Source organism: Ruditapes philippinarum, unplaced genomic scaffold (assembly GCF_026571515.1).
Source record: "Ruditapes philippinarum isolate M1 unplaced genomic scaffold, ASM2657151v2 ctg81_1_1_1_1, whole genome shotgun sequence".
In the NCBI taxonomy this organism is placed as follows: Eukaryota; Metazoa; Mollusca; class Bivalvia; order Venerida; family Veneridae; genus Ruditapes; species Ruditapes philippinarum.
The window spans coordinates 85,926-105,810 of record NW_026861623.1 but is presented as its reverse complement, the minus strand read 5'-3'; the positions used below and the strand labels follow the sequence as shown (position 1 = coordinate 105,810).

Here is a 19,885-nt window from a genome sequence, read left to right as displayed (position 1 = left end):
AATGCGGCATCTTCCCCAACCGCCCCCCCCCCCCCCCCCCCCCCCCCTTGCCACCCCCCCCCTCCATTTTTTTTTTTTTTTATATTAATATATATCCCTTTCAACCTTTTACCTATAGTATTTGTGTAAATTGCTGACTCTTTCTCCTTAATTCAATGTAAAATGTATATGTGCATGTAAATAAGTTAAGACGGTAAGTTTATATTCTCTTTTGAACTTGATCATCTTTTGTAATTGATAAATAAGTAAAGCTAAAAAGTTGTATAATATACATTACATGTACAATGTACATAAAGTGTAACATTTGATTATTTTAAAATAATAACTTAATATAAGTTGCTTAATTATATTGTAGTACAAGTAAAATTATTGATACCTGTACATGTACACAATGTAGCATAAGTCTGTGATATAAGCTAAGTAAAGCTATGTAGTATTAATTATGGTACATTTAATGTATTAGTTTGACTATCTCACTGGGCACTTGTATGCAGTGGTTCAATATTGGATTTGGTCAAGCAAAAATTCAATACCTGACTGTACATATTTGTATAAAGCCAGGATTATCTTTAAAATAAGATAAGTCCAACACCTATACAATATACAGTCATTGTTGAGGGTTCCTTAAAGCATTTAACATTCATACATCAGTATTTTCTTTTGCATTTTTAAGCCTTTATTTAACAGTATTTTATTTGACTTTAGATTATTGAACTTTTTCACATTTGTTTGAAAAGTTAAATGTTTATAAGATTTTTAATGTACCTTTAATCTATGTTTTTATAATTGAAAGAGTTTCATAGCATGTTGTATGACCATTTCAGATAGAAACAGTTTCATAGTAAAAGGGTTTTCTTTCTTCTTTATAAACAAGGTGTTTATTGTTTAATATAAAGATTTGCAAGTCATGTTTATGAAGTGTCAATCATAGTTTATATGTTATTGTCTGTATATGTTAGAGAAGATGTTAAAATACACAAACAATTCAAATTTATATGATTTTAGGATAGAAATTTATTACTTATTTTGCCTTTGGTATATTTTTAGGATGTTTGATTAGTATAAGAGCTGCTGTAAGGTGACAGCAGCTTAGAAACAGACCACAGAAATATGTCATGGCGAGGATCAACTGGTCATCTGGACGCAAATGTCCCTGGTGAGTAAAATATTTTGATTTTTTAAGTTTTTCCAAAATATTGGAAAAGTAGTTTATATTTCGATTTTTACATCATGGAATTGGTTTATCTTAGTAAAAAGTAGAACAAAGAAGAAGCTTCTGATGTTTCAAGTAAAAAATTAGATAATTTATATGACATTGTGACTAGAAATATATTTTTAGAATACACAGGCATTACATGAAGTGCTCCCTCCAGACATAACTAGCATTACATGTGGTGACCCCTCCAGTCATACACTGGTATTACATGGAGTACCCCTCCAGATATACACTGGCATTACATGTGGTGATCGCTCCAGACATACACTGGCATTAAATGGAGTACCCCTCCAGACATACACTGGGTTTACATGAAGTACTCCTCCAGATATACACTGGCATTACATGTGGGGACCCCTCCAGACATACACTGGCATTAAATGGAGAACCCCTCCAGATAAACACTTGCATAACATGAGATGATCCCTCCAGACATACTTTGGAAATCAACATTAAAGTAGATCCCTCCAGACATACCACTGGCCATAAAATGAAAAGTGGACTCCTTCAGACATAAAAATTTCCCAAAAACTTTAAAGGGGGGCCCCCTCCAACAAAACCCCCTTGGGAAACATGAAAAAAACCCCCCCAGACATAAAAACTCCGTTTTAAATAAAGCCCACCCCTCCAAACTAACTCCCATTATTTGGGAAGCCCCTCCGACATCCTGGATTTTAATGAGGGACCCCAGACTTTAAAAATGGCATAACAAAAATGACCCCCCAGACATCCCTTTGGCTTTACATTAAAAGGTCCCCCCCTTTCCTGACTTACCCCTGGCTTTCATAAAAGTGACCCCCTCAGACATAAAACTGGAAATAACATAAAAATGACCCCCCAGAATCCCCGGGGGCTTTCCCCCCATAAATGACCCCCCATTTCAAGGGGCTGGCTTTTCCCGGGAGGTGACCCCTCCGACAAAAACTGGCAAACATAATCCCCATCCAGCCAAAAACCGCTGGCTTTACTGAAGTCCCCTCCAACATACACTGGCATTACATGAGGTGACTCCTCCAGACATAAACTGGCACTTACTTGAGATGATCCCTCCAGACATACTTTGGCATTACATGTGGTGACCCCTCCAGACATACACTGGCATTACTTGAGATGACCCCTCCAGACATACACTGGCATTACATGAGGTGACCCCTCCAGACATACACTGGCATTACATGAAGTGACCCCTCCAGACATACACTGGCATTACATGAAGTGACCCCTCCAGACATACACTGGCATTACATGAGGTGACCCCTCTAGACATACACTGGCATTACATGAAGTGACCCCTCCAGACATACACTGGCATTACATGAGGTGACCCCTCCAGACATACACTGGCATTACATGAAGTGACTCCTCTAGACATACACAGGTATTACATGAGGTGACCCCTCCATTCATACACTGACATTACATGAGATGATCCCTCTAGACATACCCTGGCATTACATGAGGTGACCCCTCCATTCATACACTGACATTACATGAGATGATCCCTCTAGACATACCCTGGCATTACATGAGGTGACCCCTCCATTCATACACTGACATTACATTAGGTGATCCCTCTAGGCATACACTGGCATTACATGAGGTGACCCCTCCATTCATACACTGGCATTACATGAGGTGACCCCTCTAGACATACCCTGGCATTACATGAGGTGACCCTTTCAGTCAAACACTGGCATTACAAGAGATGTCCCTCATTCCCCCAGTCATATTTTGAGAATAAATTGGCATAATAGAAGAAAAATCCCAAAACCCTCTAGTCATACTAGACATATTTTGAGATAACGCTGGTATAATATAAAGTTTCTCACATCCCTTCAGCCCTTTATTTTGAAATTGGGAAGGGCCACCCAAAATTTGTCCCCTTTTGGTAATGCTTGCCATTCCGGGTATTGATCAGCTTAAAAAGAAAATGTTTAAAAAACAATTTTTTTTTGGCAAAAAGGGAATTTGGGACTGATTTTCAATTTTTAGGGTTTCTTTAAAGATTTAAATGAATGACTTAAAGAAGAGAGATTTTCCATGCTTGACACAATGTCTTTGATTAAATCTCCTGGGATGAATTTCTAGTCGGGGAAAATTGTCTTTGTGCCAAATACATGGTATGATTTAATGCGCTAGTCCTTGTGTATTTGAATTTTGTTGCTAGTATTTTGTCAATGATAGACAGGTTGTCTGCAGGGAATTCGGTGAGGACCGAGGGATAACAAGATTGATTTATGCCTGGGATTTTACATTACAGCTCTTTTAGATTAATAGACACTATTATAATTGACATTATTATAAATATTGTTACAACTGCAAACATGTTAGAATTTTAATGAATGATGTTCACCAAATAGAATTACTGTGAGCAATTATAGTTCTAATCCCTTCTTTTCCGCTAAGTCTCCACCCCCATGGGACCCAATCTGTATTTTTTTCATGTGTGAAATTAGATTAATTTTGAGATGGGGAACTATCTGTAACAACAGCTACATTATTAACTTTTATATTTGTTGAAAACATGTTGGATTTTGACTTGTGGGAATGGATGCATCTAAAAAACTTGACTGTATGTCTATAAAAGTAAAAAAAAATTACAATGATGAAATATCAGAAACAGAAGATTTGAATTCTAATCAAGTTCTTGGGTCAAAAAATGGGACATAAATTTACAATGCCCATAAGAATATTTTTAAGATATAATCTAAATAAACCCCGGGGGGGAAAAAAAAAGGAAAAATTTTTTTTATAAAATTGTCCCCAAAACATTTTAAATGAGGAAAAAGACAAAACCCTTTTTTTAGTGATTTTGGGGAAGGTTTGATATACTATTACTAAAATGGGGCTGTGTTCTCTGGTTGGGATTTAGGTTGTTAAAAATTTAAAAAACTATTTTATAAAGGAACAATTTTTAAGGGGGAAAAACTGATCTAATGTTTTATTTGGGTTTATTTTGATTTTTTTCCCCCAACTACACAAAAAAAAAAAAAATTCCGAAAAATTTTTTTTTTTTACTAATTCTGAAAAGGATGAAAGATTTTTTTTAGGGAAAGGTGGTGTTTTTTTATGTAAAACCATATATTTTCCAGGAAATTTAATTTTAAAAAAAGGAAAATCCATTTCTTTTTCTAAATGATTTAGTTACCTTATCGGGAAAAAATTTTGGGAAGTTTTTCCCGAAAATAGGTTTGCGTGGAATATATCTGTAAAAAGGCAGTAAGTTTCTTGTTTTCACAGCATTTTATTGTGATATATTGATATATGCGTCTAAATTTTGGGATGTTTTATAGCATTACAGTTAATGATCAATACTTGAACCCCCCTTTGGTTTCTCTAGTTTTGCAAAATTGTTTGCTTTTTCTCAGATTACAGACTTTTTTGTTTGAAAGCAGTTTATTTTCATTGTTGTAAAGAAAATAAAACTCTTTTAGCTAAAACTACATTTTATTGATTTGATCTAGTAGAGATTTATTGAGAGAAGAAGCTGGAAAGAGGGTTCCTAGTTGGTAACCATTACTTTTTGGCTATTTTTGTGTAGAATGGTTTCAGTGGGCATAACATAGCTGTCACAGTGATGTCTCACAATATTTGTGCATTAATGCTTGCATATGATGAGCCCTTTCAATATATTATATGTTGCATTATCTATGTATTGTACATAAAAGGTGCTCTGCCCACAGGTACTGGTCCATGCTGTACTTTCACTGGTTACAATGTCAAGATCTATCACAGAGGTTAGATACCTTGCATGGACTTTTGGTTTGAAATTTATGTTATGATCATTAAGGCAGAAAAGAGTTCTCTACCTTTTCCCCAATCCTTTGATTCAGCAGAAATGGACATAGGTTGACATAAATATAAATGTATTTTGTGATAAGTTCAGGATATCTTGACAGTTTTAATGTGATTTAATTAATAATAGTATCCTCAGGTCAGTCCTTGTGTTCTCCCCTTACCCATCAACCCCCCCAGTTGTGAGAGAAAAATTGCTATAAAAGATTATCATGCTTTGGTAAACAATCTTGTAATTTGACACTACTATAATTATGATCAGTGTAGAAACAAATCATCTTTATTTAAAAACATATAGGTCAGGCATTCTTTAATTACTATAATAATTTAATTGTTGAAACTAATACAGTATATATTATAATTGTAGGGTAATTATATGATAATTTGTCTTAATTTAACAATAATGAAAAATAAAATTGGCTGTATATTGAATGAAATTTTTAAAATGAAAATAATAGTCTGAATAACTCCCTGCTAGAACTGAGAGTGATTAGCCTTTACCACCAGTATATATAGCCAGGCCAGCCTGCACATCAATGTACATAATGTAGGCTTACTAACTTAGATACCTTATAACTAGATAATGAACTGTTCTAATAAATGGAAGCTGGACAAATCCATTAAATTTAGCAGGTTGAAGGTTAATGTATTATAATTCATGCTGATTTTTTATAGTCAGACTTTCCTTAAACTTGATTTCTGTAAATATGAAGTCATTACATTTGAGTATTTTTGAGCATTTGAAGTAATGTCCTTATTGGAAATTTTGATGTTGGGTGTTGTTTTTTTAAATTGAAAAAAAAAGACTAAAATTGTTATGACTTTCCCATTTTTATTCCAGTAAAAAAACAGTTTACTGCTGCATTTTGTTGGTTTATTCATGAAAATGAGGAATAAAAAATGAGAGAAAAAAAAAATAGAATATTCAGAATAGTTCATGCTGATATTGTTCACTATGTCATGCAAGTGAACTCTGTGAGGGGAACTGACTGTCATGTTGATATTAAAACTAAAAAAACCAACTTATTATGATTGATTTGTATTTACAGATTACCAAAAGATGCTTCAAGGCCGCTACCCATCAGGTAATTGTTTTACACTAATGTTACAATTTTCTTTTACAAGTCAGGCACTTTGGATGAAATTGGTAATAACTGGTTATAAGTTACCCAGAAAAAAAAGATAAGGTGGCTTAAAATGTGTTAAAATAGGCATAAATACCAGAATAACAAAAAGTTTTTTGTGAAATTTCTTTAAATAGAGTGTATCTGATATAAGGTTATCACTGAAATATTGCATTTTCAAAATTTTGACAGTTAATTGACAGAAACATATTCTAGAGAAAGCTCTTAGGACAACATTTAGGAAAATCAAATAAGGCAGTTGTCAATGGATAATGTTTATTGGACTTTATGGATTGTTCAATGTTTTAGGAATAAATATTTAATTTAACTTGAATATGATCCTTTTATGAAATGGTAGAACGGTTGGAATGACAGCTTTATTTCACTTTGAAAGTGTTTTTTTTTTTACCATTTGAAATGCTTCTGTATAAAACCAGCTAAACAGAATTAAAGGGACTCATTTGATTTCTTGAAATGACTGGAGTAAGAACAGCATAAAATATTGATTTTCAAAGTTTGTGTATATTTCTTTTATTTTTTTGTTAATATTTTTCTCTTTTGAGTGATCTATGTAAAATTGTCAAAATAACATTTGTAAACTAGTGATTACTAGTTCAAAACCGTTAGATTCTTGGGGCATGCAAAATTTCTCTTTGACAATTTTTACAAGTGTAAGCTATATTTATAGTTTATAATCATAGCTGGTACATATTATATTAGCTGGAATGTTATAGTTTTTAGCTCGACTATACGAAGTATATGGAGAGCTGTCCTACTCGCCCCGGCGTCGGCGTCCGCGTCCAGATTTTAGATTTAAGTTTTTTAGTGCAGTAAAATATTTTTCACTATAACTTTGTCATTTCTTAAGGTATCAACTTCAAACTTCAAATATATGTTCCTTATCATCAACCGCATCTTATGTGACAAGGTTCATAACTCTAGCACCAATATTTTCAGATTTATGTCCCCTTGAACTTAGAATTTTCCTTAAAAAATTCTATTTTTTACTGTTACTTCTTTATTTCTTAAGGGATCAACCTCATACTTCAAATATATGTACCTTATCATCATCCCCATCTTATGTGACAAGGTTCATAACTCTAGCACCAATATTTTCAGATTTATCTCCCCTTGAACTTAGAATTTTCCTCAAAAAATACTATTTCTTACTGTTTCTTCTTTATTTCTAAAGGATCAACCTCATACTTCAATATATTTACGTTATCATCACCCCCATCTTATGTGACAAGGTTCATAACTCTGGCACCAATATTTTTCCAGATTTATCTCCCTTTGAACTTAGAATTTTCCATAAAAAATATTATTTTTTACTGTTACTTATTTATTTCTAAAGGGATCAGCTTCATACTTCAAATATATTTACGTTATCATCATCCACATCTTATGTGACAAGGTTCATACTCTAGCACCAATATTGCAAGAATTATCTCCCCATAAACTTAGATTTTTTTACTAGAAAAATGTTATTTTTTATTATAACTTTTTTATTTTAAAAGTATCTACCTCAAACTTCAAATACTTATTCCTTATCATCAATTACATTTTATGTGACAATGTTCATAACTCTTGAAGCAATATTTACAAATTTATCTCTCTTTGAACTTAGGATTTTCTTTAAGAAATATAATAATTTCTTTACTTTTTAAGGTATCTACTTCAAACTTCAAATATATATTTGTTATCATTACACAAATGTTTTGTGGCAAGGTCCATAACCCTAGCATGACTATTTCTAGAATTATTCCCCTTGATCTTGGAATTTATGTTAACAAATGTTATTTTTTTACTATAACTTAATACATAATTATACATAATTGATTTTTCTTTCATAGTTTTGTCCTCCTTACTGTGTCCATCATTTTATTAGTCGAGCTTCGCTGTCTCCTGTGACAGCTCTTGTTAGCTCACCTGTCACAAAGTGACAGGGTGAGCTTTTGTGATCGCTTTTCGTCCAGCGTCCGTCTGTCCGGCGTCCGTCCGTATAACTTTTACTTTAAATGACATCTCCTCATAAACCACTAAGCCAATTTCATCCAAACTTCACAGGAATGTTCCTTTGGTGGTCACCTTTAAAAATTGTTCAAAGAATTTAATTCCATGCAGAACTCTGGTTGCCATGGCAACCGAAAGAAAAAACTTTAAATATCTTCTTTTAAAAAACCCAAAGAGCTAGAGCTTAGATATTTGGCATGAAACATCTTCTAGTAAGTGTCTATCAAGTTTGTTCAAATAAAAGCCCTGGGGTCAAAATTGGCCCCGCCCCAGGGGGTCATTGATTTTCCCTATATACATATAGTAAAAACTTAAAAATTCTTCTTTTAAAGAACCAATGGAGCTAGAGCTAAGATATTTAGCATGAAACATCATCTAGTAAGTGTCTACCAAGTTTGTTCAACTAAAAGCCCTGGGGTCAAAATTGGCCCCGCCCAAAGGGGGTCATTGATTTTCCCTATATACATATAGTAAAAACTTAAAAATTCTTCTTTTAAAGAACCAATGGAGCTAGAGCTAAGATATTTAGCATGAAACATCATCTAGTAAGTGTCTACCAAGTTTGTTCAAATAAAAGCACTGGGGTCAAAATTGTCCCCACCCCAGGGGGTCATTGATTTTCCCTATATGCATATAGTAAAAACTTAAAAAATCTTCTTTTAAAGAACCCAAAGAGCTAGAGCTAAGATATTTAGCATGAAACATGTTCTATTGGGTGTCTACAAAGTTTGTTCAAATAAAAGCCCTGGGGTCAAAATTGGCCCCGCCCCTGGGGTCATTGATTTTCCCTATATGCATATAGTAAAAACTTAAAAAATCTTCTTTTAAAGAACCCATAGAGCTAGAGCTAAGATATTTAGCATGAAACATCTTCTAATAAGTGTCTACCAAGTTTGTTCAAACAAAAGCCCTGGGGTCAAAATTGGCCCCGCCCCAGGGGGTCATTGATTTTCCCTATATGCATATAGTAAAAATTTAAAAAATCTTCTTTTAAAGAACCCAAATAGCTAGAGTTTAGATATTAAGCATGAAACATGTGCTAATGGGTGTCTACAAAGTTTGTTCAAGTAAAAGCCCTGGGGTCAAAATTGGCCCGGCCCCGGGGGTCATTGATTTTCCTTATATGTGTATAGCAAAAACTTAAAAAATCTTCTTTGAAAAAAACCCAAATAGCTAGAGTTTAGATATTAAGCATGAAACATCTTCTAGTGAGTGTCTACAAAGTTTGTTCAAATAAAAGCCCTGGGGTCAAAATTGGCCCCGCCCTGGGGGTCATTGATTTTCCTTATATGTGTATTGCAAAAACTTAAAAATCTTCTTTGAAAAAACCCAAATAGCTAGAGTTTAGATATTAAGCATGAAACATCTTCTAGTGAGTGTCTACAAAGTTTGTTCAAATAACAGCCCTGGGGCTTAAACTGACCCCGCCTCAGAGGTGTCATTGTTTTTAACTATATGTGTATAGTAAAAACTTAAAAAATCTTCTTTTAAAAAACCCAATGAGCTAGAGGTTAGATTGCAGGAAACATCTTTTTGTGGGTGTCTTCCAAGTTTGTTCAAATAAAACCCCTTGGGTTAAAATTGGCTCTGCCAAAGGGGTGGGGGAGGTCATTGTTTTTCATTATATGTGTGTAGTAAAAACTTAACATCATGAAACATCTTCTAATGAGTGTCTTCCAAGTTTGTTCAAATAAAAGCCCTGGGGTTTAAACTAGCCCCGCTTCCGGGGGCCTAAATACAGGTGAGCGACCTCAGGGCCATCATGGCCCTCTTGTTATATAACATTAGCTAGTATATAATAATAGCTGGTGTATTATAATAGCTGGTATGTAATCATAGCTGGTATGTAATCATAGCTGGTATATAATCATAGCTAGTATATAATAATAGCTGGTGTATTATAATAGCTGGTATGTAATCATAGTCTGTATATAATAATAGCTGGTATATAATCATAGCTGGTATGTAATCATACCTGGTATGTAATTATAGTCTGTATATAACAATAGCTGGTATATAATCATAGCTGGTATGTAATCATAGTCTGTATATAATAATAGCTGGTATAATCAATTATTAATCATAGCTGGTATATAATCATAGCAGGTATGTTATCATAGTCTGTATATAATAATAGCTGGTATATATTCATAGCTGGTATAAAATCATAGCCTTATATCATCACCTTAGTGCAGTAACTTGTTAACTCCTTATTTAATTATGCCCCCACTTAAAATAAGAGGGGGTATATTGCTTTGCATTTGTTGGTCCATTGGTCCATAGTGATAACTTAAGAACCCTTAGGCCTAGGAACTTCAAACTTGGTATGGTGATTGGTCATGACCAGTAGATGACCCCTTTTGATTTTGGGGTCAAGGGGTCAAAGGTCAAGGTCAAAATGACCTTGTAGGTAAAAATGGTTTCCGATCAATAATTAAAGAACACTTAGGCCTAGGAACTTCAAACTTGGTGAGGTGCTTGGTCATGACCAGTAGATGACCCCTATTGATTTTGGGGTCAAAGGTCAAGGTCACAATGACCTTGTAGGTAAAAACGGTTTCCGATCAATAACAAAAGAACCCTTAGGCCTAGGAACTTCAAACTTTGTATGGTGATTGGTTATGACCAGTAGATGACCCCTATTAATTTTGGGGTAAAGGGGTCAAAGGTCAAGGTCAAAATGACCTTGTAGGTAAAAACGATTTCCTATCAATAACTAAAAAACCCTTAGGCCTTGGAACTTCAAACTTGGTATGGTGATTGTTCATGACCAGCAGATGACCCCTATTGATTTTGGGGTCAAGGGGTCAAAGGTCAAGGTCACATTGACCATTGTAGGTAAAAACGGTTTCCGATCAATAACTAAAGAACGCTTAGGCCTAGGAACTTCAAACTTGGTATGGTGATTCGTCATGACCAGTAGATGACCCCTATTGATTTTGGGGTCAAGGGGTCAAAGGTCACATTGACCTTGTAGGTAAAAACAGTTTCCGATCAATAACTAAAGAACGCTTAGGCCTAGGAACTTCAAACTTGGTATGGTGATTGTTAATGACCAGTAGATTACCCTATTGATTTTTGGGTAAAGGGGTCAAAGGTCAAGGTCACATTGACCTTGTAGTTAAAAACGGTTTCCAATCAATAACTAAAGAAGGCTTATGCCTTGGAACATCAAACTTGGTATGGTGATTGGTCATAACCAGTAGATGGCCCCTATTGATTTTGGGGTCAAAGGTCAAGGTCACTTTGACCTTGTAGGTAAAAACGGTTTCCGATCAATAACTAAAGAACGCTTAGGCCTAGGAACTTCAAACTTGGTATGGTGATTGGTCATGACCAGTAGATGACCCCTATTGATTTTGGGGTCAAATGTCACGGTCACATTGACCTTGTAGGTAAAAACGGTTTCCGATCAATAACTTAAGAACGCTTAGGCCTAGGATTTTCAAACTTGGTATGATGATTGGTCATGACCAGCAGACGAACCCTATTGATTTTGGGGTAAAGGGGTCAAAGATCAAGGTCACATTTACTTGAAGTTAAAAATGGTTTCCACTCTATACCTAAAAGACGCTTAGGCCTAGGAACTTCAAACTTGGTATGGTGATTGGTCATGACCAGTAGATGACCCCTTTTTATTTTGGGGTCAAAGGTCAAGGTCACATTGACCTTCTTAGTAAAAATGGTTTCAGATAAATAATTAAAGAATGCTTAGGTCTAGGAACTTCAAACTTTATATGATGATTGGCCATGACCAGTAGATGACCCCTATTGATTTTGGGGTCAAAGGTCAAGATCACAACCTTGTAAGTAAAAACAGTTTCCGATCAATAACTAAAGAACACTTAGGCCTATGAACTTCAAACTTTATATGATGATTGGTCATGACCAGTAGATGACCCCTATTGTTTTTGGGGTCAAGGGGTCAGTCTCAAATTGACTTTGTACTTTAAGATGGTTTCTGACCAATAACTCAACAAGTCAAGTTGCCTTGGTTGATATTTTTACATTAAACTAAAAATGCTTTTGGTATACACATTTGAAGGTCTTATGTAATATAACAACTTGGCTGTCATTAATGAGTCCTACATGATTCATAAAAGTTAGGCATATTTTATTTGGTAAGATTTGTAATAACTTAAATTGCTGCACACAACCTATGGGGTCACAATATTTATTACCTTGTGACTAGTCATGACCAGTAGATAACCCTTATTAATTTTTTGTTCACTGGGTCAGAAGTCATGCATAATAACCTGATCACATGACTAATTGGCTGTCCATAGTGGGCATACATGTTTACAAACATATCTTGTTCAATAGGAATTAACCCATTACTGCACTTAGGTGACAATATAATAATAGCTGGTATATAATCTCAGCTGGTAAATAATCTCAGCTTTTATGTTATCATAGTCTGTATAATTATAATAATAGCTGGTATGCAATCATAGCCTGTATATAATAATAGCTGGTATATAATAATAGCTGGAACTTAATTATAGCTGTTATCATAGTCTGTATGTTTAAACAGCTGGTAAATAATCAAACAAATGTAGCTGGTATGTTATCATAGTTTGTATATGATCATAGTTTGTATATAATAATAGCTGGTATTTAATCATAGCTGGTATATAACCATAGTCTGTATATAATAATAGCTGAATAGTCTGTATATAATCATAACTTTAGTATATAATTATGGCTAGTATGAAATTATAGCTACATGTAGTACAAATGTATATATTCATAGCTAATATGCACAGGACAACTAACTTGGAAGATCAATTAGAAACTGTTTATAGGTTAGTTGTAGCATGTATATAAGAAAATCATTTCATAAGTAATGTGTTAAACTTTTCAACAATGTATTATATTGTTTTCTATCCAGGATGGAGTAGCACGCAGCCATCTGTACCTTCGTACTCAAGCAGGTTTCCTGGAGCATCTAATCATTCAAGTCACTTTGGCAATCAGCGGCACAATACCTCATCATTAAGTCGTCATGGCTCACACAACAGCTATTCAAACACATACCAGCCATCTAAATATGGGATAGCATCTGATTCAAGTTTCAACACAACTGTAGAATCTAATTTCAAAACCCTTCAACCTAACAAATCTGCTTTTAGACAAGAAAATGGCTATGGTGATAAAACATACGGATTTGTGAGTCGTGAGTTCAATCTTGAGCCATACCGTAGTATAGCACACCGAGGCACTGATTACTCCAGTGATTCTGGTAGAGGTCCAGCTGGAAGGGGGACAACAGATTATTCTAGTGACAGTGGTATGAACTTTAGACATTACTCTCAAAAGTCAAGTGATTTTGAACTTGAGATACCTAGTCCTGATACGTCGCGTAGTCATCACAGATCTCAAAATGATGAACTCTTTAACTCACCTACTAAAAGCCACTTGCGGGCATCAGAATATCTCAGGGATAATGACAATCATGCAATATTTGATGATAATGGGCAGCAACAAGATTTGAATGACTACCGTCATTTATCAAAAAGTGAGCCGAATCTTGACAAATACAATGGTCTTGGAAACAGAAACAACGTTCATAGTACAGATGAAGAGGACTTGAGTCCAAGGCAGGATGACAGTGTGACCGAAACTAATGTAAATCATCGAAGCCACGATAACAGGGAAGAAGATCTAAGAGAAAACTTTGTGTCACCAGAAATGTATCATGGCGATATAGCTGACACAACATTGGCTCACAGGGACACAAAATTACATTTAAAAAGAAATAAGGCCGCGGATCTGACACAGTGGCAGCAGAAACAGAGAGAATCGCTTCCAGGTGAACATGCAAGGCTTGCCTCAAAGTCTTTCTTCAGTAATGAGGTAAATAAATACATGATTTTCTTGTAGGGTGATGATATGTTAAGATCTGTCATAAATTTACTTACACTGAGAAAAGGTTCAGTTAAAATATTTTATCCGTCTTTTCTTTTGTATTAGAAAATTAAACCAAAGAATGTACTTGTTGTATTGTTTCTTTTCTGCCTTTAATTTAATATATTTTACTATTATTGTTTTACTTTAACACATAAGTAATGATGTCATGATTTGGCTTTATTGTCAAATACATGGATAAGCCATGAATATGCTGTTTGAATTTTTCCTTTTCATTTGTTTATTTTTGTATTTACTTTTACTATATGCCAATTTCAATTATATTGAAATTTCTAGCTTAGAACTTAATTTTTTTTTCAATGATTAAGCATATTTTTGAAAGATTATTTCATAACTCAAGAATACATTTTATCTGACCTCACTTGACCTTTGTTTTTGTATTTAAAGAAACCATTAAGAGATTATTCCCATGGTATCCATGACAACCATTATTCATATGAGAGCAGTATTGTACGATCCCATGATCCCAGTGACATCACCACATCAAGACATAATGATATCACCAGCATCAAATCACAAGACCATCATCCAACAAATGAACAGTTTAATCATATACGTAGTGCCGCTGATGCCATTATTCGAGATAAAGATGCAATAATTGATGAGTAAGTTATTTGGTTGCCATGTCAACAAATAGCGTTATTCTCAAGAATAAGAAGGCACAGAATTAAGAAAGTTTGCATGTGCTGTTAATTAATTAGATTTATAGATTTATAATGGTACTGTTCATTTATTATCCCTGAGTGAAATAGGGTTACTTCACATACCGTACATGTTGGCTTTAAAGAAAATCTGTTTTTTGAAACTGTAAGGATTTTTAGCTATTCTGTAAAGTGTGTGTTAGGAATAGTTTCCATATGGTCAAATTTGTGCATGCAATGCATGCTGTGTAGCAGAATATATACATGTGCTATAAAAGTTGATAGTTGTATTACAGGTTGAAAGATCGTGTTGTAGGCCAAGATGAGATGATTAAAGAATTAGAAAATAAGTTGCGTCGAAGTTTAATATCAAGGGGAGGTAACACTGAAGAATCAGCAACATACTCAAAAATGCAGGTATGATGGAATTCATAATATAGCAAAATTTGCCCATTTTCTGAAGAGCATAGTTTATTTTTAGCTCGACTATTCGATAAGAATAAGTAGAGCTATCCTAGTCACTCTAGTGTCGACATCGGTGTCAGCGTCAGCATAACCACTTATGTTAAAGTTTTTGTAATACCTCAAATATTTTCAATGTCCATTGACATATGGCTTTGAAACTTTGCACACTTGTTCATCATCATGACCCCAACCTGTAGACAGGATGAGGTAACTTTATCAAGTTGACAGATTTATGCCCCTTTTTTGACTTTACGTTAAAGTTTGCATACCACCTCAGATATTTTCATATGTCATTGACATCTTGCTTTGAAACAAGTTGAAATTTTATACACTTCATTGTGAGCATAATAGGACTCTCTCCAAAGCCTTAAACATGTATTTAAAAAAAAAATGGCCCTTTTGTGAACTTAGAAAATTTTACATTATCAAGGCTCTTTAACTATAAAGCACTTAGAATAGTCGAGTGTACTGTCCTACCGACAGCTCTTGTTTCACAAGTTTTGCCTCTTATATATAAATTGAGTAAAAATAAATTTTTCAATATTTTGCCATAAAAAACTCGCAAAAGGGCAATAAAACCCACAAATTCATTTTCAAGCAACTATGCCTCTAAAAGTCTAGTTTTGAAAGTGGTAATTTCAGTGTTGTTATTTAAATAAGGTTTACAGTCTGTTTCTTGAGAAATCTTTATAGATATACATCTCAAACATAGGACTTACAAAGGTGAGAACAGTTTTCCTAGACAAACTTTTTCTCAATATTTTTAGGATTTAGAGTACAGAAATGCAGAATTACGATCTGAACTTGCTAAACTGAAGTTGCAGAAAGATGCAGAAATAGAAGACATGGAAATAAAAATGGGGTAGGTTATAGGTTAAACTGTCTCAGATAAGTTTTATCATTTAAGACTACCTTGATGAAATTTATAAAAAAGCACACAAAAAAATACTGTTTTGTAAGACAGTTTTTAGCTCACCTAACACAAAGTGACATGGTGAGCTTTTGTGATCACTTTTCGTCCGTCGTCAGTCCGTCATCCGTACGTAAACTTTTACCTTAAACGTCATCTTCTAATAAACCGCTACCCCAATTTTATCCAAACTTCACAGGAATGTTCCTTTGGTAGTCAACTTTAAAAATTGTTCAAAGAATTTAATTCCATGCAGAACTCTGGTTGCCATGGCAACCGAAAGAAAAAATTTTAAAAATCTTTTTTTTTAAGAAATGGAACGAGCTAGAGCTAAAATATTTGCCAGGAAACATTGTCTAGTCAGTGTCTACCAAGTTTGTTCAAATAAAAGCCCTGGGGATCAAAATTGGCCCTGCCATAGGAGGTCATTGATTTTCCTTATTGTATATAGTAAAAACTTTAAAAAAAATCTTCTTTTAAAAAACCCAAATAGCAAGACCTTATGCCCCGTTCACATATTCATGGATAATGCCATGGAAGAGCTACGGTTTAATTGTTCATGGATAACTACGGAAATGTGAAATCCGTAGTCTGCTACGGTTCCAGTACGGACACACAACGGTATGAGTACGGAGTTCGACGGATATACCACCAAAAGCCCTGGAAGAGACACAGATTGTTATGGACCATCACGGTTTGACACAAATCAGGACAGACGCACTACGGATACACTACGGTCTGCTATGGTTAGTACCAATTAGTACGGTCTGATACAGAGAAGAAAGAATTGATACGGAGAAGAACGAATTGCCACGGATCTATACGGACCTATTATATCCTTCCACAACCTCTTGCATGCTTATTTTCAAAATGCCTCAAAAGAGAAGAACACCTAGAAAACGAATTGCAGAGTTCATTGATTTTGGGGGAGAGGATTCTGCCTCATTGCGTCTAACCCCCAAGATATATCAGGTCCGATTAAAGTGAATTTCATGAAGGACGCAGGATCGTCAACAAGTTTGGCAATACGAGCCTCATACTAAACATGAAGTGGTCTTCGTAAAAGCCCATCTCTAGTCCACCATCTCCTCTGTCTTCTCTTACCTGATTAGATATGTACTAGTAATCATTAATGAAAAATGTTGATCAATACTGCTTCTCTTTTGATTTTAAAATTTGCTGTTCATTTTACAATTACATTAATTATCATGAATGTTTATGTTTTTAAAATATGTAAAAAGCTTGTTAATTTATCTTATTATCACGCAAGGGCCAGCGTCCGAGGCTTATGAGACACTTTGTTTTATGTACATATTTACTCCAATTTTAAGATCCAATGTTTGTTAATATGTAACTTTAAAGGTTATTCTATTACTTATGAGTTGAAGAACGATATTAATATATTTTTACCTCTATGCATGTCATCAAGCAGCTTGACAACTGCCTCCGCATTCAGAGCCATTTCAATATAAAGTTGCAGCCAGTAAATGGCAATTTTTCATTTATTGAATGTTCACACAAATACATCTGTTTTTAACAAGAAGGTAGTATTTATACCCTTGATAAAGTACATGATACTAAATTTATCCGTACTAAACAGTGATGGACCGTACCATTCCGTACCGTTTCATGTTGCAAAGCAATAAACCATATAAGACCGTGCTAGTCCCTGCTTCACCGTAGAACAACGTATTACGATCATGGCTTTCCTTGACAATGCCATATTAATCTGTATTAAAACCGTAGCTTATACGTAGGGTAACCGTACAAATACATAGTTCTCAGTACCAAACCATGGAAATCCTTGACAGAGGCCTACGAATCAGTACGGACTAGTACGGTTTTCATACAGACCATTAAGGTTTAGTACGGACTAGTGAGGATATGCTACAGTTGCTTTTTCCGTAGCAAATTTTTGTACATGTTCAAACTTGTCAAGGATCGCTACGGATATACAAAGACTACTACAATTGATTATGGTTACAATACGGAGAGCTACTGACCAGTACGGGTAGCTATGGATGATGCCGGAATTAATCCGTGGGAGTATTCCGTGAATATGTGACCGGGGTATAAGATATTAAGCATGTAACATCTTCTTTGTATATAGTTAAATTTTGAAAAAGTCTTCTTTTAAAAAACTCTAAGAGCTAGAGCTAAGATATTTAGCATGAAACATCTTCTGATGGGTGTCTACCAAGTTTGTTTCAATAAGGGTCCTGGAATTAAAATTGGCCCCGCCCTGGGGTCATTGATTTTCCTTATATGTGTGTAGTAAAAACTAAAAAAATCATCTTAAAAAAACCCAAAGAGCTAGAGATACTAAGCATGAAATATCTTCTAGTGAGTGTCTACTAAGTTTGTTGAAATAAAAGCCATGGGGTCAAAATTGGCCCCGCCCGAGGTTCATTGTTTTTCCCTACATGTGTATAGTAAAAACTCAAAATCCATGATGGCCCTATTGTTTATGTTTTCTTGTCTTTTGGATACTGAAATACTTCAAGAAAAAAAAAGAAATACGCTGTCTGTTTTTATCACATTTTTATTTAGTTGAAAGACAAAAACAGTCAGTTAAACAAAGCAGTGTTCTATAAATAAAAATTATTTTGCAATAATAACCTACATGTTTAATAATATCTTAATTTGATATACACTTGTATATGTATATTATCTTAATTCGTTCAAATTGCCAACTAGTATATGATCTAAATTTGTTAAAATGGCCCACTGGTTTTTGATCAGTATCTGTTAAAATTGCCAACTGGTATATGTTTAATATTTGTTAAAATTGCCAACTGGTTTTTGATCAATATCTGTTTAAATTGCCAACTGGTATATGTTTAATATTTGTTAAAATTGCCAACTGGTTTTTTTATCAATATCTGTTTAAATTGCCAACTGGTATATGTTTAATATTTGTTAAATTACCAACTGGTTTTTTATCAATATCTGTTTAAATTGCCAACTGGTATATGATTAATATTTGTTTAAATTGCCAACTGGTATATGTTTTATATTTGTTAAAATTGCCAACTGGTATATGATCTAAATTTGTTAAAATTGCCCACTGGTATATGAAAAATATTTGTTAAAATTGCCAACTGGTATATAATCAGTATTTATATGATTAATATTTGTTAAAATTGCCAACTGGTACATGAAAAATATTTGTTAAAATTGCCAACTGGTATATAATCAGTATTTGTTAAAATTGCCAACTGGTATATGTTTTATATTTGTTAAAATTGCCAACTGGTATATGATCAATATCTGTTAAAATTGCCAACTGGTACATGAAAAATATTTGTTGAAATTGCCAACTGGTTTTTATCAATATCTGTTTAAATTGCCAACTGGTATATGATCAATATTTGTTAAAATTATCAACTGGTATATGTTTAATATTTGTTAAAATTATCAACTGGTATATGATCAATATTTGATAAAATTATCAACTGGTATATGATCAATATTTGTTAAAATTATCAACTGGTATATGATCAATATTTGTTAAAATTATCAACTGGTATATGATCAATATTTGTTTTAATTGCCAACTGGTATATGATAAATATTTGATTAATTGCCAACTGGTATAATTATGGTCTATTTTATGATGTATATTACAAACAAAGCAAAAAAGAAAGAATACTTTTAGTCTTTGAAACTCATATACTCCTGACAGTGTCAAGAAAGGTACTGATTTTTTCATTAAGCATAAATTCATAAATTTGTTAGATATTCATTTAGTCATAGGTTTATAGATTTAATACATGTATTCATTAAGTGATCT

At 33.9% G+C, this 19,885-nt stretch overlaps 1 protein-coding gene across 2 annotated transcripts in view; it reads left to right on the top strand.

Moving 5' to 3' along the window:
- The window catches only part of LOC132716337 (centrosomal protein of 85 kDa-like), a 51,711-nt gene that overhangs the window by 13,267 nt on the left and 18,559 nt on the right, over positions 1-19,885 (top strand). For both annotated transcript variants that reach the window (XM_060699587.1, XM_060699588.1), the window contains exons 2-7: positions 1,048-1,156; positions 6,061-6,096; positions 13,040-14,004; positions 14,464-14,681; positions 15,014-15,134; positions 15,950-16,044. In XM_060699587.1, coding sequence (XP_060555570.1) covers positions 1,111-1,156; positions 6,061-6,096; positions 13,040-14,004; positions 14,464-14,681; positions 15,014-15,134; positions 15,950-16,044 — 1,481 coding nt within the window. In that variant the 5' untranslated portion in view covers positions 1,048-1,110. The remainder of the gene's footprint in view (positions 1-1,047; positions 1,157-6,060; positions 6,097-13,039; positions 14,005-14,463; positions 14,682-15,013; positions 15,135-15,949; positions 16,045-19,885) is intronic.